This window comes from Oreochromis niloticus, linkage group LG14 (assembly GCF_001858045.2).
Source record: "Oreochromis niloticus isolate F11D_XX linkage group LG14, O_niloticus_UMD_NMBU, whole genome shotgun sequence".
NCBI lineage: Eukaryota > Metazoa > Chordata > Actinopteri > Cichliformes > Cichlidae > Oreochromis > Oreochromis niloticus.
In genome coordinates this window covers 23385162-23401717 of record NC_031979.2, presented here as the reverse complement: position 1 = coordinate 23401717, position 16556 = coordinate 23385162, and the positions used below count along the sequence as shown (strand labels likewise).

Below are 16556 nucleotides of genomic sequence, written 5' to 3'. Positions count from 1 at the left end.
AAGGTTGCCAGGCAACATGATGGAGTCATAATATATCATAATATTCAAGTTTTATAAATAGAAATTAGAAGTTATTATGAAACAAAATTGGCACAGTGGCTTTTTTTAAGGTGTCGTAGGTGCAAAGATGCTGTGGTGTCGCGGTCAACACATTCACCTCACATGCAAAGTGGGGTGACAGGCCCGGATAAACAGGGAGGGTTTTGTCATGAATAAAATCTTTGTCAAATCAAAGATGCAGATCAATCTGCTCTGAGGACTCCTTGGCAGATAAGGCGGCAGCTAAAAGCACCTAGAGGTGCATAAATGCTAAAGAAAAGGGAATTTTAGCCCATTGATATGTGGTTTCTAGGCAACATGAAGGCGGGATAGATAAGAACCTTCAAGGGCCTAAGATATACCTGTGTGCCAAGTTTGATTGCTTAACTCCTGATTGTGTGGGAGGAGTTTGCAGACAGACAGTAATTTGTTGTATTATAGTAAGATAAAGAAGAGCAGGCATACGATGACCCACTGACCCAGCTGGCACGTCCTGCCGGTCCATCCAGGCGGACAGAGGCATCGATAACCTCCAGGAGCTTCTTCACACGTTGCTCCATGGCCACAGGGGCTGCGATCACACTGCTTCACCACTGAGAAGACAAACAGAGAATAATATACATGGACTTACTGGCCTGTGTGACGGGAGCGTGAGTGCGAACATTAAGGAGGCAGCTTGTGCATGTGTGATCTGAAGGGTAATATAGGTGTGAGGAAGCTTTGATGCTTTTGTGTTTTCGTTCTTTCTGCTGCTCTGGTTTCTGTGCAAACAGTGATGAATACAATCATCTCAAATCTTGCCCAAAGAGGAGGGAGGAAGGAGTGCATTCAAATAAGGGAAAGGATGGCAAAGCCGGGGGTTGGACAGAAATAAAAATGGGGCTGCCATGTGTGGTTCTACCCATCTGACAAGGAATTTAAAACAGGAAAAACATCACATTCAGACACGCAGAAAGACAAAGAGAAGCTCCCCACTTAGGGGTTAACCATGCATAACTTACAGAGGGCATCATAACTTTTCCCATGCATATCTCTGTGGTGTACGTCTCTGTCTCTCTCATAACCTTTTTTCATTTACCTAACCCTACAGAAGAACCATTTTCCATTTTCCTGACCCCGAACTCCATCGCTGAACAACAATAATCCTGCCAAGTTAGCGGCACATCTCCAAAAATGAGACGGAGAATTCATAACAAACAAAGAAGCCTTTAATTAATATTGGTTATATATATAAATCTAGTCTGAAAACAGAGCTATGTTGTGGTATTGGTTGTCATTCCTTGCAAGCCTAACAATCTTCTTGCTGTATGTTCCCTGGAGAGCCCCCCCCCCCCCCCCCCCCCCCGCACAACACATAGCCTGCAGAGATAGACCGCCTCTCTGACTGTTAATCAAGCGAGCAACAAACAACAAGAGCAAAAATAAACAAAACTTCTACTCCTCGTTCATCCCTCTGCTCTCACTCTTTGATAAAAATGCTTTCTGCTGAATTGTTTACATGCCACAGCGCTGTTTATCCTGCACGAGGTGAAAGCAGAGGATGTGGAACGGTTCTTGTTTACAGACAGCTCTGAAAGACCATAACCCCTGTGATCCAATCTCACCTGCCGTCACGCACACCCACCCACCCACCCATCCACACACACACACACACACACACACACACACACACACACACACACACACACACACACACACACACAGCAGACCACATGACCGAGAAACCCAGACTGCTCTGACAGCTCAGCTCAGCTTGACCTTTAGCCGCGTGCAGATCAAACAGTGTATGCGGCTGAGTGAGCGGGAACTAATGCAGTCTTTAAAAGCATTTAACCTACAAACAGACATATATTTAAGTGTGGTTTACTTGTATTACACCGAACCATGATGTTAACCAATTAAAAGAGGCATCAGGTCCTCTGTGGCTGTGCAGGAACTTTCTATAATGAGTGAAAAAATAAACCAAAAAAAACCAAAACAAAAAATGCGCTGATAACATCAGAGAAAGCCCAGATTACAGGACTGGGATCATGGGAACTATACGATCCAGCATTTCTGAGCTTGATGCATACTTGTGATTGTTAGTGAAGATACCTCAGCCTTTCTTTCTTTTAAGAGGGACAGTTTCTGAATATAAGGAACCGCTTTGTTTAATGATTTGACATCTTTCATACTCACAGAAAGAAAAAGAAAAACTGTGTTTATGGGAGATTAGAGGGGGGGCATGTACTATGAAGCAGGATTAGTGGGTCAGTAAGGCGCCTCTATTTTCACCATGGTAACTTGCACTAACCACACAACTGGAGACCAGAGTTTGGGTTTTCACTGGGCTAATTATTTTCCAGACAACATGCTGTAAGCACGAAATAGATAACAGGCACCCTCCTGAGATGTATCCTACTAACCTCACTGAAAGGAGCCCTGCAGTGAAGTTATGTGCATTCGGTTGATGCAGAACATGAATATCTTTTTTTATATTCTTGCTCCTCTTTGCTGCCAAGTCCATTTCACGCCGCTGTAATTACAGCTAACAGAGCACAGATTTGCAAATGGATTTGTCTTTTTTCATTTATGGCAGAATGGCTTTTGCCCTGATATTTTTGTACTTTTTAGCCTTTGTATCGAGTTAATAAAATAGTGGCGAGATAACAGGAAAGCTGGGAATGAGACCAGCTGCAAACCTGAGCCTCTGTGTTAGCCTTACAACATATGGGTAAGCTGAGTGAGCTAAACCAGCACTCCTATTGCAGAATTACATCTTGTCATGATTTGCACGCCACAATGACTATGTTTGAATGAAACAGAGCTCTAACGCACAGCTGTAGCAAGCCACAGACAGACAGACAGACAGACAGACAGACAGACAGACAGACAGGTAAAATCAAAATATTTAAAAAATACTTTGATTTTTAGTGTATTAGTAATTGTTTGATTAGCAACTGCTATACATAGTGTATGTTTTGTACATCTTGCACAGGATTTTGGCCAACTGTGGTTGTTTAAAATGTGCTACTGTGCAAATTTTGACTTGAATTGACTATATCCTTCATATTTCTCCAAACCTGTGCCTCTAAACTCAAGGTTGTCAAACTCATTTTACATTGTGGGGCCACTTTGATATGAAATGGGCTGGACTAGTAAAAGTCCCCTTTCTCTCAGTGTAAATGTGTTTAACTTAACATTTCATTTCTGACCCATCTTGATACAAGGAAAAGAGGTGCAATTCACCGACAGAAAAAAGCTGTAAAACATCTAAAAATACATTACAAACTTCAAAATTTATGCCATTCTTTATATTTTCCAAAGCCATCCAGAGGGTCAGATTCGAGTCTTTCCCGGGGCCGACTCTTGCCCACGGGTCTCATGTTTGACACCTCTGCTCTAACTGATGCATGCGCCGCTACATTGTCCTACATTACGTGGAAGATGAGGTGTCAAGCGACTGTTTCATGTGACAGAAGCAGAAAGCAGAACGTTTATAACCACCATCGTGATACCGTCATCTCTCACTGGGTTTTGCCAACCCAGCAGAAGCAGAGAAAGCCTGACATCGTAATACAAACCTCGTGTTTATCCAGCAGAATCTGAGTCTGAATAAACGCTTCAGTATGTGTTAGAACAGACTGCATGTCACAGCGCCCTTAAAGGCTGCTCTTGTCTTTGTGCGATTAAAGTAAAGACAGTCTGGCTTTGCATAGTTTTGGGAAAAACATCAGACTACTGTACAGCAACTGACATCCACATAAGGCCAAGAACAACAATGCCACACCAATCCAGAACACAACTGTGTATTGTTTTTGTGTTTAGCAGCAGTCTCAGCTTACATTCACTTGGCACACACTTTGCTACTTCTTATTTTTACACATTCACCCACATCGCAAGAGAACCGGATGTCACTCCACAAATTCCCAATTATGTGATTAAAGTAATCACATTACATTGGAAAAAGCTCACATGAGTAAAAGAGCTGATAATAAATACCTTCTAATTACTGCCATTAAAAAAAACAAACAAAAAACATGTAATAATTCACAGTGCCACCTCTGCTTATATTAATGCAATCGCTGATTAGAAGTGCTCCAACAGAGGTTCTTGATTTTTCTAGTGATACAAATACAAATGCATTCCTGCATCCCTGCCCCCTCCCCCTCTTTAACACACACACACACACACACAGAGGGAAAGATCTTTAGGCTAATTTAACTTCCTCTGTTGCACTGATTAGAGTCACTCGCTGGCTTTGATACAATAATAACCAATCACAGACAATCTCACAGCGCCCCGGCCCCTCAGCTCAGTAAGACGCGAGTGTGTGCAGCATCGACAATCACCATCTGTGCAGGTGTGTCCAGTCCAGCCTTCGCTACAGATGCAGCTGAACCCTGTTTGGTCTTCCACACAGGTCGCTCCGTTCATACACGGGGAAGACAAGCACGCGTGTTCCACTAAAGGGAGGAAGGAGGGGAGGAAAGTGTAAATTAAAAGCCGGTGCAGTTTGTTTCTCTCACAATGGTTATAAACTTTGACAAGCAATATTTGATTTAAGGATGCAAAAATGCAAAGTGCTTACATAAATAGTTTATAATATAAATAAACTATAGAAAAAATATTGTTGAAGTAAGAATGAATTTGTAGAGTTCCACGTTACACTGACGCATGTAAAGATGACTTATAAGTAGGAATTTCCTTAATAACTAACAATTTATGATATTTCTTCCCTGTGCCAGTCAGTAGTCTTGGCCATCTCTGTGCATCTCTTACATGTAAACAAAGATAACCGAGAGCACTTTTGCTGTTTGTTGTCGTTGACTCACCGATGTCACAGTTGCGTCCTCTGAAGCCTTCCTGGCACTCACACTGATACTCGTTGGGCTCTGTGTTGGTGCAGGTCCCGCCGTTTTTACAGGGCTGATGGGTGCCACAGTAGTTTAAATCTGAACCCACGAAAAGATGCATTTAGTTTTTAGATTTTAAGTCACAGCAAAAACAAAGTGACATAGGGACAAATAGAAAAATGAATGAGGATGCTTTAGTCTGACTTTATTTCAGGTAAACATCCAGTGAACACACACGCACGCACACACGCACACACAGCGCACAGAGGCCTGGTGTATCCAGGTCTGTTCTGTGTGCTGACTGTGCAGGCCAGTAGCTGCAGGGCTTGTTCCTCCATTGTTGAGGCTGTTTAGAACTTTGCTTTCTTTAATCATTTCCTTGGTGCCCATGGCCTCTTTGTCTCACTGCAGCTCTTTACAGAGCCTTTCTGAATGCACAGAAACAGCTTAAGACCCCACCTAGTTAAAAGCAGCCAGCCCAGCCCCGCTCACATTCACCTTACCCAAGGCTATCACCTTTCCCCTGCACAATACGCTGTCCCGTGGGCACTGGTTAGGCTCCCACACTGGGACAGAGGTGGGAGTCATATGCTGGGATAATGCTGGGCGAACTTTGCTACAGTTTGGTGGGAAAATACTGACGCTCGAAATCCTCGGGGACTTTTATCTAATCTTATACAGAAGATCATGCATGGAGAGAAGTGTGAAGAACCACGCCTCACTAAGACTGCACACACGATGCCTCTCTCTTTGTCTCAGAGCCACACAGACAGGATGAGCTATTGGTCAACATACAATACACGGCAGAGCACTTTCATCTTTACGTATGACGTAGTCTTCTACTCATTGAGTGTTTTTGTATTAAATGAGTCTTGGGAAGCTCAAGTGGACAACAAAAGATCCATCAGTGTGTTGCTGAATCTGAACTCTTTAAACCTATGAGTTCATATATAGAAAGGAATCAAAAATTTAAAAGTAAGTATCCTTAGCATGACAAAAGAAATAAGACAAATAAGATTAAAAATCATGAATTCTGTATAACTGTGCAAAAGGTCACTGAGTAGAAGTAAATCTGGACAGTTGAGAGTTAGTCGTTAGAGTTTCTGTCTAAACTTTTACTTGGTTTTAATTTTACAGTGCCTGCTACACTGTGTGGTTAAATCTACCTAGTGATTGAACACTCTGTGTGTCTACAAGCCAGCGCAGTATCCTAAACACACACGACTCCAGTTGCATATCTGAGATACTGGAAAAAAAGGAGGGAAACCCCCTCACTCGCACATAAACGCTTTCTTCTTCTCCACTACAGAAAAGGAGCGGGTCACATGTCGGACCTTTGTCACACAGCAGTCCTCCCCAGTTGACGTCGCACACACACTGCCAAGGCTCAGTGCAGCTCCCATACACACAGCCTGGGAACGTCATACACTGGTCGCACAGCTGACCCTTCCAGCCATATTGACACCTAAAAGAAAAAGAAGAAGAAGACATGAGCCGAGAGGCAGATTGGAACAACCACGAATCTCATTATCTGCATTATGAAGCTGCTGTTGCTATGATAGTTATAGAAATCCTGGAGGGATGTTTGGATGATGATTTTATTTGCTTCATTAGACTTCTGTGAAAGAAGCTGTTACTTGAAAACGCTGCACAGCACAAATTAAATCCTTACGTGGGAGCTTGTTGGCGTGCAGATCAATCTATATAATATAGACTAAAGTGTTGAGCCACTCCTCTTAAACTTTGAGCTCACTGAATTCCAGTGTGGTACTGTAATAGGATGCAGTCGTTGCAGCAAGTCAGGTTGTGAAATTTCTTCCCTCCCAGATGTTCCATGATCAACTGTAAGTGGTATTATTGCAAAGTGGAAGCTTTTAAGGACCACAGTGACTTAGTCACAAAGTAGAAAGTCACATAAAGTTACAGAGCGGGGTCACCAGCTGTAGAGTCAGTCTACTGCTGGCTCAACAACAGAGCTCCAAACTTTCTCTGGGAGTAAAAACTGAGTTCCAGGAGCTTCATGGCATAGCCGAGCAGCTCCTGCAGGTGTAATGTAACGTAGGTGGCCCTTTAGTTTTTGTAGATATAGTGTATATTCAGACACACTTTACAACCGAAGTTGATTTATCTGTAGAGAGAATAAATCCCTCTAATGTAATACTGCACTAAATCTACACCTGCAATACTACTACTGGACTTACAGGGGATCTAATTTTGTGTATTTACAGCTTTGTGCATTCTTTTTGGATTCAACTTTGTAGAGTCCCTCAATTCATCAAATTTAAGTCACCTTTCTCCTGATTGGCTGTTTGTTCCAACCAGAATGCTTTGAACATAAGGTTAGTGTATATTAAAAGAAAAACTCCGATTAATGGAATTTAAAAAAAAACCCAAGGCAAGCTTTAAAAACCACATGATATCAGTGTTACATTTTGGCTGGGCATTTATGAATGAATGACTGAAGGGTTTGGTTTAAAATGTTAACCTGCTCATATAAAATCACATTTTTTTCATCTTCTCGTAGTGACTAAAGTTTTCATTATAATCTAAATTTTTATATTGTGACAGTCAAAATAATATTTCATATTTCCAATTTTCTACATCGGTACAAGTATACACTTACTTGCATTCTCCAGGTACATCACAAGAGCCGTGGGTTTGATGACAGCCCTGCCTGCACACTGCTGCAAAGCCAAAAAACAAAGCACGGTTGGAATAATACCATAACACAATGTTTTTTATGGAATAGACGCGTGTATGGCGTCAGAATATCTGCCACATCATATCAGGGTCAAAGATGCCTTTAATTAACCCTGAAAACGCCCTGAACTTCATCATCATCAGTAACCTGCAGGGGGTAACAGAGCGAGCTTCCTGCCTTCCTGCAGTCCAATCAGTGTCGTGCCGAGGAGGAAGTCACATGAAGTGAGAAAGGGGTGAGATGGGCAGGGTTGCAGGATGTCCTTAAACTAGCTCTGTGTCCTTCAGGGTTCCCATGGTTTCCACTCTGGCTTCCTCCATTCACTCAGTTCAACCGCTGCAACATGATGGCAGCGCTCCGAGGTCACAGAGTGAGGGCGCCCAGTTGATGAGTCACACAAAATAATCCTCCACACCCTCACCACAGAAGGTAGCCAGTGTGTCTTTGCTGATGGACTGTTTCAGAGAGCAACCGTGTAATGGCCTGAAGTCTTTTTAACACCAAGACAAGCACATGTGCGGTTATTCCTTATTAATGAGGCCTGTTCTCACCTTGTGGATTGCTATTAAGGCTGTGTGTGAATATTTAGATGACATATCCACTAAACCTTTATCACAATAATAGTTTTGGTTTCAAAGACTAAAATTAGACAGGAAAACAAAGAAAATCTCAAGAAAAATTAGATTAACTTCAGCTTAGGTCAGGAGTTCACCATTTGTGGAGTGACACTGTGGTGGAGCGTCTTCTTTGCCTCACACCAAGAAGGCTCTGGGTTTGAAGCTCCTCGCTGGGTGGGACCTTTCTGTGTCAAGTTTGCATGATCTAACCTGTATCTGTGTGGGATTTCTTTCTTTTTATAAGTCCTGCTACACTCCAAAGATACGTGTGTTAGATTATTAGTGATTCTGAAGTGGAAGTAAGGGTCTTTGGGACCCTGTGATTAACTGGCAAACCTGCACAGGGTGTGTGTGAGACAGACTCCAATATTTTAGTTGACTTCTTTGATCTGGGCAGTTTACAAAATATGTTTGTGTGTTGAGGAATTTGAAGGGTTTTTTTTCCCACCAGTACAGGCTTCAGTAGTGTAATCCATCGCAGCAAATATTAAGCCTGGGTTTATTTTTCTAATGCTGTACCCCTGTTACAGGATAACTTAATAACCTGTTGCATTGTTGATGGTAACAGTAATACCTACTTAGTATTTAAGGGAGCATTTTTGGCAAAAACATTGTCTTGTTGAGCATTAAAGGAAGAAAATGATTATGTGTTAATATTTGAATGAGATAGAGACAAATGTGGATTTTTAAAAACACATACACAAACAAACAAATGCACAACTTTGAGGAAACACCAGTGGACTCCTTTGTGTTCCTTTTCTTACCTATTTTGCACTCTGGCCCCGTCCAGCCCTCCATGCAGACCTTGGAGCCGCTTTGGTCACAGCTGAAGTGGCCGACGAAGTCATCGCGGGCTCGGCAGAACTTGTTGCAGAAGGGTCCGTAGTAGTTGGAGTGACAGCGGAAACGAAGTCGGTACTCCAGGCTGAAAGAGCGTCCGTGGTAACGGTAAGTCTGCCACACTTCACCGGGGTTCAGCATGGAGGAGAGCAGGATTCGCTCGATCAACTGACCTGAGAGAGGAAGGAAGGAAAAAATACTTTCTTTTGTTTGCTGTTCTGCCACTGGGGAATCAAAGGGTGCCAAACATCTGGGGAAGGAGGAACTGTGTCCACATTCAGCAGATAAGTCAAAACACTCCTAAACATTATTAGTATCAAAGCTGATATGGCATGAGTTCAATCAAATAGTCGCCTGTTAACACATCGAGCAGTTATGGAGCAACATTATCATCACATGGAGTCTGGCTCTGTTTCCATCACCCACTAAGAAAAATATCTGTTTTTTAGCTGTTAAATGGGACAAGTTACCCACCAGTGAGTCACTAACTTTAGTGCTTGCCATTTTGTGCTGAGCAGGTCGTGTACAGGTGATTTATGAGAGCTATTTCATAAAAAACAAAAACAAAAACAAACAAAAGAAAACCACTGGATGATGGAATTTGTGGGATTGATAACCAAAACAATGAGGCTCTAAAATGCTCTGCAGAGCTGTGAGACACCACAAATATCTAAGAGATCATCACTATGAGGCAGCTCTTTAACATTTGATTAGCTATTAGAGAGGAGGGGGAGGTGCAGAGAGAGGACCAGACAAGCCCCAGGGCAACAGCGGGGCAGTGGCTGCTGCTCCTGACCCCCGGAGGGGATTTCCCAGAGGCACTGTCATCCCCAAGTCACTTTTAATCCTCTCTGACAGGGTGTTACACAGTACTCAGAATAGGTATGTGTGTGTGTGTCTGTGTTTTGTTTCAGTGTATATGCTATATGTGTATCTATGAGATGCTAGTGAGGATACAGGCAAAGATTGCATGATAGGAGGACAGAACAGGAAGCCTCATTGGAAGTATGTCAGCAGTGAAGAGAGACTGAGTGTACAGAATGTGCGAGTGTGTGCATGTGTGTGTGCGTGTGTGTGTGTGTGTGTGAGAGAGACAGAGAGAGAGAGAGAGAGAGAGAGAGAGAGAGAGAGAGAGAGAGACTGCCAGAGGCAAACAGAGTCAAAGAGGAAGGGAAGCAGCTATTAGGACACACACATAACAAACCGCCTGATGGAGAGATGAGATCACTGCGGTTTGACCCAAAGGAATGAAAACAGGGATACACAGTGGTTGGTGAGACTGTGTGTGTGTGTGTGTGTGTGTGTGTGTGTGTGTGTGTGTGTGTGTGTGTGTGTGTGTGTGTGTTTTAGCATAAAAAATGGGATGGGAACAGAGCGGACGTTGAGCGGACTGTTAGCTCAGCCGCTGCACGATTCCTCCGCCGTCGCCTGTAGTCAAACTCGAGGGCCCCGTTTCACAAACACTCATTATGCTACTGCAGTGCATTGTGGGTTTTTCATTATTTTATGACTCTGGCATGGCCGGGGGTTAATTTCATCATCACCATTTCTCTTCTAGAAAAGAAGCAGAAGTAAGTGAATTATCATCCAGCACAGCAGGGAAGGTGTGTAACAGAGCCCGATTTTCTCAGTAACGTGATTAGACGAGATGGTACAATAATACGTGAGGGGTGTGGAGGACCCCAGGCAGAATAGCCAACACTCTGGCTGGTGCTAATGGGGATCCTAAAAAAAGAGAGAGAGGGAGACAGAAAGATTGATGGCAGAACAGCTGAAACAAGAAGCCCTGAGCTCTTCCTGAAATCACACTTTATAGAAACATAAGCAGCAGAGAAACAGGGATTGTATCTGCAGGGAGTTAAAAAAAAAAACTCGTTTTCTTGTCTCTGGAGATTGTCCCCCCACTGTCTTGTGTTAGCTGTGAAGTGCTTGCCCTTGACAATGGTGAGAAAAAATTGCAGGAGAGAAAACACCTCCCTGTGACTTCATTTTGAATCAATAGCCTTGTGTGGGAGCCAATAGATCAGCTGAAGATTTTTTTTAATTTGATGTGCATGGGTTCTCATGACATTTCTATGTTTATTTTCAGTTTTCATTCTCATATAAACTCCCAGTGAAACTGTTCTCACATGGATGGGGTACTAAGTCTAAACATGTGTCTTGAATTTTGGTGACAAGCTGGTCCAGATTATAATGCTTCTAATATTGAATTCCACTTTCGCTTCAATGGTGGTGGCAGTTTTGTGGCTGCGGGTGTAACGTCAGTACAGCTGAAACATGGGTGAGCACAGCAGCAAGTATGCTCTCAAAATCACCCAGTGAATACGCGAACAGAAGGAAGAACATGGGGAAAAACATTTTAAGATGATTCATATTTACTGAAAAATTACACTGAGAAAGTTACAAATCTCCCTGTGGGGTTTTTGTTCTGTGAGGGGGTCTTCACTGTGTATAAAAGACACGGATGTAGTTACTATAAGCATTTGGTACAGAAGCCCTGTTTTAAAGCTTCAAATTTAGGATTTTGACAGCATCCATGTTGGTTTTTTGAAGCCAGATTTGACTATATTCATGAGAGAGTGGACAGCCAAGTTATCAGACACAGATACCTGTAACATATACAATTGAGTGCAGTTCCCAACTTTTGGAAATCTACATTTCTCCTTAGATCTTCACTTGGTTCCTTGGATTTTCCCAATATTCTGATGAATGTTTAATCCCAATGAGTGCTCACAAACAAATCCTTTTCAAACAAAGAGAAACCAAACATTGTCACTAATGTTAAGTTAATAGGTCTCAGCCTTGTCAAGTTAGACAAAACATTGTAGAACCTTCAGCACTTACTAAAAGATTTAAGTGAATATATGTTTATATCTGAATCTGTATGTATAATTTTGTCTGCGTGAATTAGAGATCATCCTAATTAAATTCAAACTTGTGCACAAAATTCTTATTTTTAATGTATGCTGTATAATATCATTAGATTCTAACAACTGTATATAAACTACTAGAATTTCCTAGATAGGTGTTTTGGATACGTGTAACTGGGAGGAGACCCTGGGGCAGATTCTGGATGTCCTGGAGAGATTTGTCTCGCCTGGTTTAGGAAAGCGTTGGTGTGTTCGGTCGGTGTGTTTTGTGGGTTTAGTTATGCTTTTCAGGCTTAGCTGGGTTTCTCTAGTATCCATAGTTTGGACTCTTTTTAGATTTGGGATCATGTGATTCTTTGAGCATCTGCCTTATTTCATTATTTGGAGATGTCTTTCAGTTTTGTGAATCACTTTGCTTCCTTCATGCAAAAAAGAAACATTTTGTTAGACAGACAGACAGACAGATAGGGTGATTTCACAGTTTTTATCAGTGGCAGCGTGGGGAAAAATCTGTCTCTGTGGCAGTTTCTTCCCCCAGGAAGTCGCATTTTATTTTGACAGTCCACTATCTCTCTTGTCCTGCTTGTGTTCAGTTATCTAATTATCTCATTTCCTTCCCGTCCGTTATTGTCTTAGCATCTGTTTGTGTGCTTGTCTCTGTTTCTTTGAAGTTTATGGGTTCACAGTTTACTGCCTTTTAGGATTTTTAATCAACCTAAATAAAAGGGTTGTTTTTGCGTTACCTCCTGCCTGCTGTATTTAGTCCAATACATAACACAGTGTCCTCCCAAAGAAGAGCTGGAGGAGGATTTGGCTTTTTTTGGGGGGTGGAGGGTTTCACTTAAACTTCAGCCCCTGTGGCAGGAAGTGGCAGAAAATGCATGAATGTATGTATGGATGGAATTTGACTCTCCAAAAGTGAAGTGCAGATTTATACAAATTATTTTCTCAGATTATTTCATTAAAGGCACAAACACGATTAAGAAATCTAGTTCAGTGACTAATTAGCACAAATTGGGAAAAGCAGCAGCCTGTGTCAGCGTCCATCTGTCAGTTAAGGCAGACCTGCTTCTAACTTTAAGCCTTAATTAGTGAGTTATAAACAAACTGCACTGTACATGTGTTATGAAGGCTGTAGCTTTATTTAAAGCCCTGGAGGTTGATGTTTGGTGCGTACACAAAACATCTAACAGCATGTGAGAGACAGTTTTCTCTGTGCTATTGCCCTGGTGGCAGTAACACGTCCAAAAGTCTAGCAAAGCAGTAACAAAGGCACCTCTGCAAAACTTCTGAGCAGGAAAATTCAGTTCAAGAATGAAATAATATATTTTTTGTTGACTAGAAAACTCCTTGAAATCTGAGGAAGTTGGCAGCACTGCAGAAATCAGATGTTCCAAGAACTGCAAGGCCCCAAAGATCAACTCAGGCCTTTAATTTTTTCTTTATGCACTTAATGACAAGTTTGTTTTCTGAGTATATTATCCTGTATGTTGTTGTTAAATCGTACTTTGTGTAAACATTCAGTCGCCGATTTATGAGTTAAAGCTGATGCGGCCTGGTGTTGCAAAATTTCCAGCCTCCATTAAATTATTGGTTTTTACGGAGTGCGTTTACTCATCTTGGTGATTGCTCAGGAGGCTGCAGTTTGCTGTTTATTCGATTTTCACTGTTGTAGTGACAGGTGTTTCCATCAGGTCTATATTTCTGTGTTGTGCAATAAAGTTAAATAAAAGACTGTGTCCTTCAAAATAAACATAAAACGAGATAGAGAATATGTAAAACAACTGTGCAAACAAAATAAAGGTGCCAAAACCTGCTGCATATTACCTACTTACTGTGAACTACTGCAGGCATGTATGAAGTTTTACAGTCTGATTGATCTCATTTAATTGCAGTGATAGCATCGTGTTCCCTTAATCTAAACAGTAACTTTGGTGAGCTCAATGTCATTATACTCAACAAAAACATAAAGGCCAAAGACCAAAGTTGTAACAAACGGGAATTATCCTTTAACAGATCAAGGTACACCCCTGCACATTAACACTTAAGCTACGTTTTATTTGAAGAAAACTCTGTGAAGGTCACACTGTCTGTGCTCATAGCACATCACATTTTCTCTGTATTTCCAAGAACCTTTTCAGAAGGTACAGTTATGCCCGGTAATCCTTTCTGATTTGCAGCACGGCCCGCTAAGTCCATTCAGACTGCTACCGAACGCCTCTGTTTGGGCTGAGCTAAGCTGTCAGCCTAGTGAACAGCTTTAGGCCCAATGTAAGGGCCGTCAGGAGCTCAGGTGGAAACGGAAGATAATGCAAACAAGATGTAAGAGCGTCGCTGGAGGGCAGAGGGAAGGAGAGACAGAAGGAGAAAGAGAAACAGAGGTGAAAATCCCAGTTTCTCATCCTATCAGCCATCTTCTGGGTAGCACCGAGGTTGAGAGACCGCAGTGCAGTGGTCCCTCAAAGGAAGGATTGTGGCATGACAGGAATGAGGAAGGCACAGAAACATCTGTCTGACTGTGCTTGTGTGTATGTGTGTTGCTTTTTATAGCATGCCGCTCACATTCCCTGTCACAGAGCTTTTCCTGATTATGAGGAGGAACAGCACTGAGACGAGCAGGAAATTAAAGGGTCTGGATAAAAGGCCCACTAAACTCGTTAGATCACAGACATTAAGACACAAAGGATATTTTCACATTGTTTCATCATGTCAGAAAACAAACGCTCGTAAACAAGCACCCGTGTTGTTTTCCTCTATGAAACTGTTGATTGTTAATATTTAAACTCACAAGTAACTCTTTTCTTGACAAGATAAAGCAGGAAATGGAGAAAAGACGGCTCCATTTTTTAAACGTGTCACTTACCTTCAACCTTAATGGTGTTTTGGGCGATGACGGTATATCTTACAAAGCTCTCTAGCTTCAAACCTCAAAACATGACATGTGTGAGGATGAGGGGAATAATAACACCCTCACAACTTTCCTTCTGTTTATTGTTATTTAATTCAGCCCCCCTTTTATTTACATTCCTGACTACACATGAATAAAAAGGCACGCAGGTACGTGCAAACACACCTTCACCTGAACCCGATGTGTCATTGTCATAATCCAGAGCCTCCAACACCAGTGAGAACGACTTCTGTGGGAAAAAAACACAGAAACAACACAGTCAGTGTGATGACATGCAGAGGGGTTTTTGTTTTTTTTAATATTACATTAAACAAATAAATTGTTCTCTCCTCCCTCCCAGGCTCCTCTTTTCTCAGACTTTCGAACATGTTTTAGCTCACAATTTTCAATTTCAAATTTAATCCAAGAAATTGGTGTCATTTTGGTCTTTATCAGGATTTAGCTTTCATGATTAAACAGTCCTGGAAACAAATGCATTGGTGTAAACATCAGTTTGTTGAGTAGGCTATGAATGCTGAAAAATGGAAAGGATTATTGGCAACCTCAGGCACAAACTCGCTCATTACAAAAACAAGATCTGATGGGGAATATGAAATGACTGTCACTGATTTCATGTGAGACTCATCCCTTCACTCCCGTCTGGTGTGTGGCCTGAGGTTAAGCACCTCATACTTGTACATATGCCCAAAGTGAAATCCTCACACAGGAACAGCAATGTTGTACCACAGGCTGGCTCACAACAAAAATGTTATGCGCTGCTAGTTTAATCTATAGGAATGTAACAATTCATTAGAAGATCTATATTTAAAATAGTAATTAAAGCTTTAACTCAAATAAATATAGTGGAGTAAAGGCTGCACCTCTAAAGACTCACTAAAGTTATGGTTTAAAATGTATGTTTTCCCATCCACTGGGCGCTGATTCAAGAAAATCTAATGCAGGTTAAATGTGGTGAATCAGTGTGGCACTTCAATGACTGTAACGTGCACCCTTTTTTTCTAGCTTTAGTAATACACTTTAATTAAATTCAGAGCTTTAAGTAGACACATAGCCAGCCTATATACTGTTATCTCATAGTGCAGTAGCAGAGGACTTGAGCATACATGACTTTGGGCTTACAGAGATATCACACTCTGGATAGATAACAGGTGCTCTTCCTTGTGTCTTCCCCTTTCCTGATGCATTTATTCATCCTATAGACCAGCTATGAATAATTCAAACCAACATTACAGTTCTTCTTGCTCCCGTTATGGGTTTCTCTATCTCTGTACATTCACCAGCCGATCCCTCCCTCTGCGAAATGCACCACTGCCTGTCATGCAAATCGCTCCACCATGTGCATTGTGGGTAAGGTTCTTCTAGAGGGCTACAAGGATGTGTGGTCACGTCTTTGCTGAGGGACAGCACTGCTCGGGAGGGGCGTGGGAGGAGAGGAAGTGAGGTGCTGCAGGAGAAATGGATGGGAAGCAGGTGATGGGCACAGGAGGTGACCGAGGTGTGAAGTGAGGGAGAGGTTAAGAGCAGTAGGTTGGCCCAAAAGCATCAGAGGCAGAAAGAGGCACATCTGAAGAGCAGAGGAGAAGATGAAGGGTTGCGATGAAGGTGCAAAATGTTAGGGGGAGCGAAAATTGTGCAGCGGAAAGCACTGAGTCAGGAATTTGCTTCAAGAGAAAGAGCATCCAGTGCGTTTGTACCCCAACAGATGAGGAGAGGGGAGGAAAAGGTGAGCCAAATGATGGTGCAGAA

General features: G+C 42.1%; 1 protein-coding gene across 1 annotated transcript in view; it reads right to left on the bottom strand.

Moving 5' to 3' along the window:
• LOC100705453 (protein jagged-1b) overlaps window positions 1-16556 on the bottom strand; it is a 63484-nt gene that overhangs the window by 10031 nt on the left and 36897 nt on the right. Inside the window, exons 3-9 of the mRNA XM_025898468.1 lie at window positions 14976-15039; window positions 8957-9205; window positions 7498-7558; window positions 6209-6339; window positions 4854-4973; window positions 4371-4484; window positions 519-632 (exon numbers count right to left, since the gene is read on the bottom strand). Of these exons, the coding sequence (XP_025754253.1) occupies window positions 519-632; window positions 4371-4484; window positions 4854-4973; window positions 6209-6339; window positions 7498-7558; window positions 8957-9205; window positions 14976-15039 (853 nt within the window). The remainder of the gene's footprint in view (window positions 1-518; window positions 633-4370; window positions 4485-4853; window positions 4974-6208; window positions 6340-7497; window positions 7559-8956; window positions 9206-14975; window positions 15040-16556) is intronic.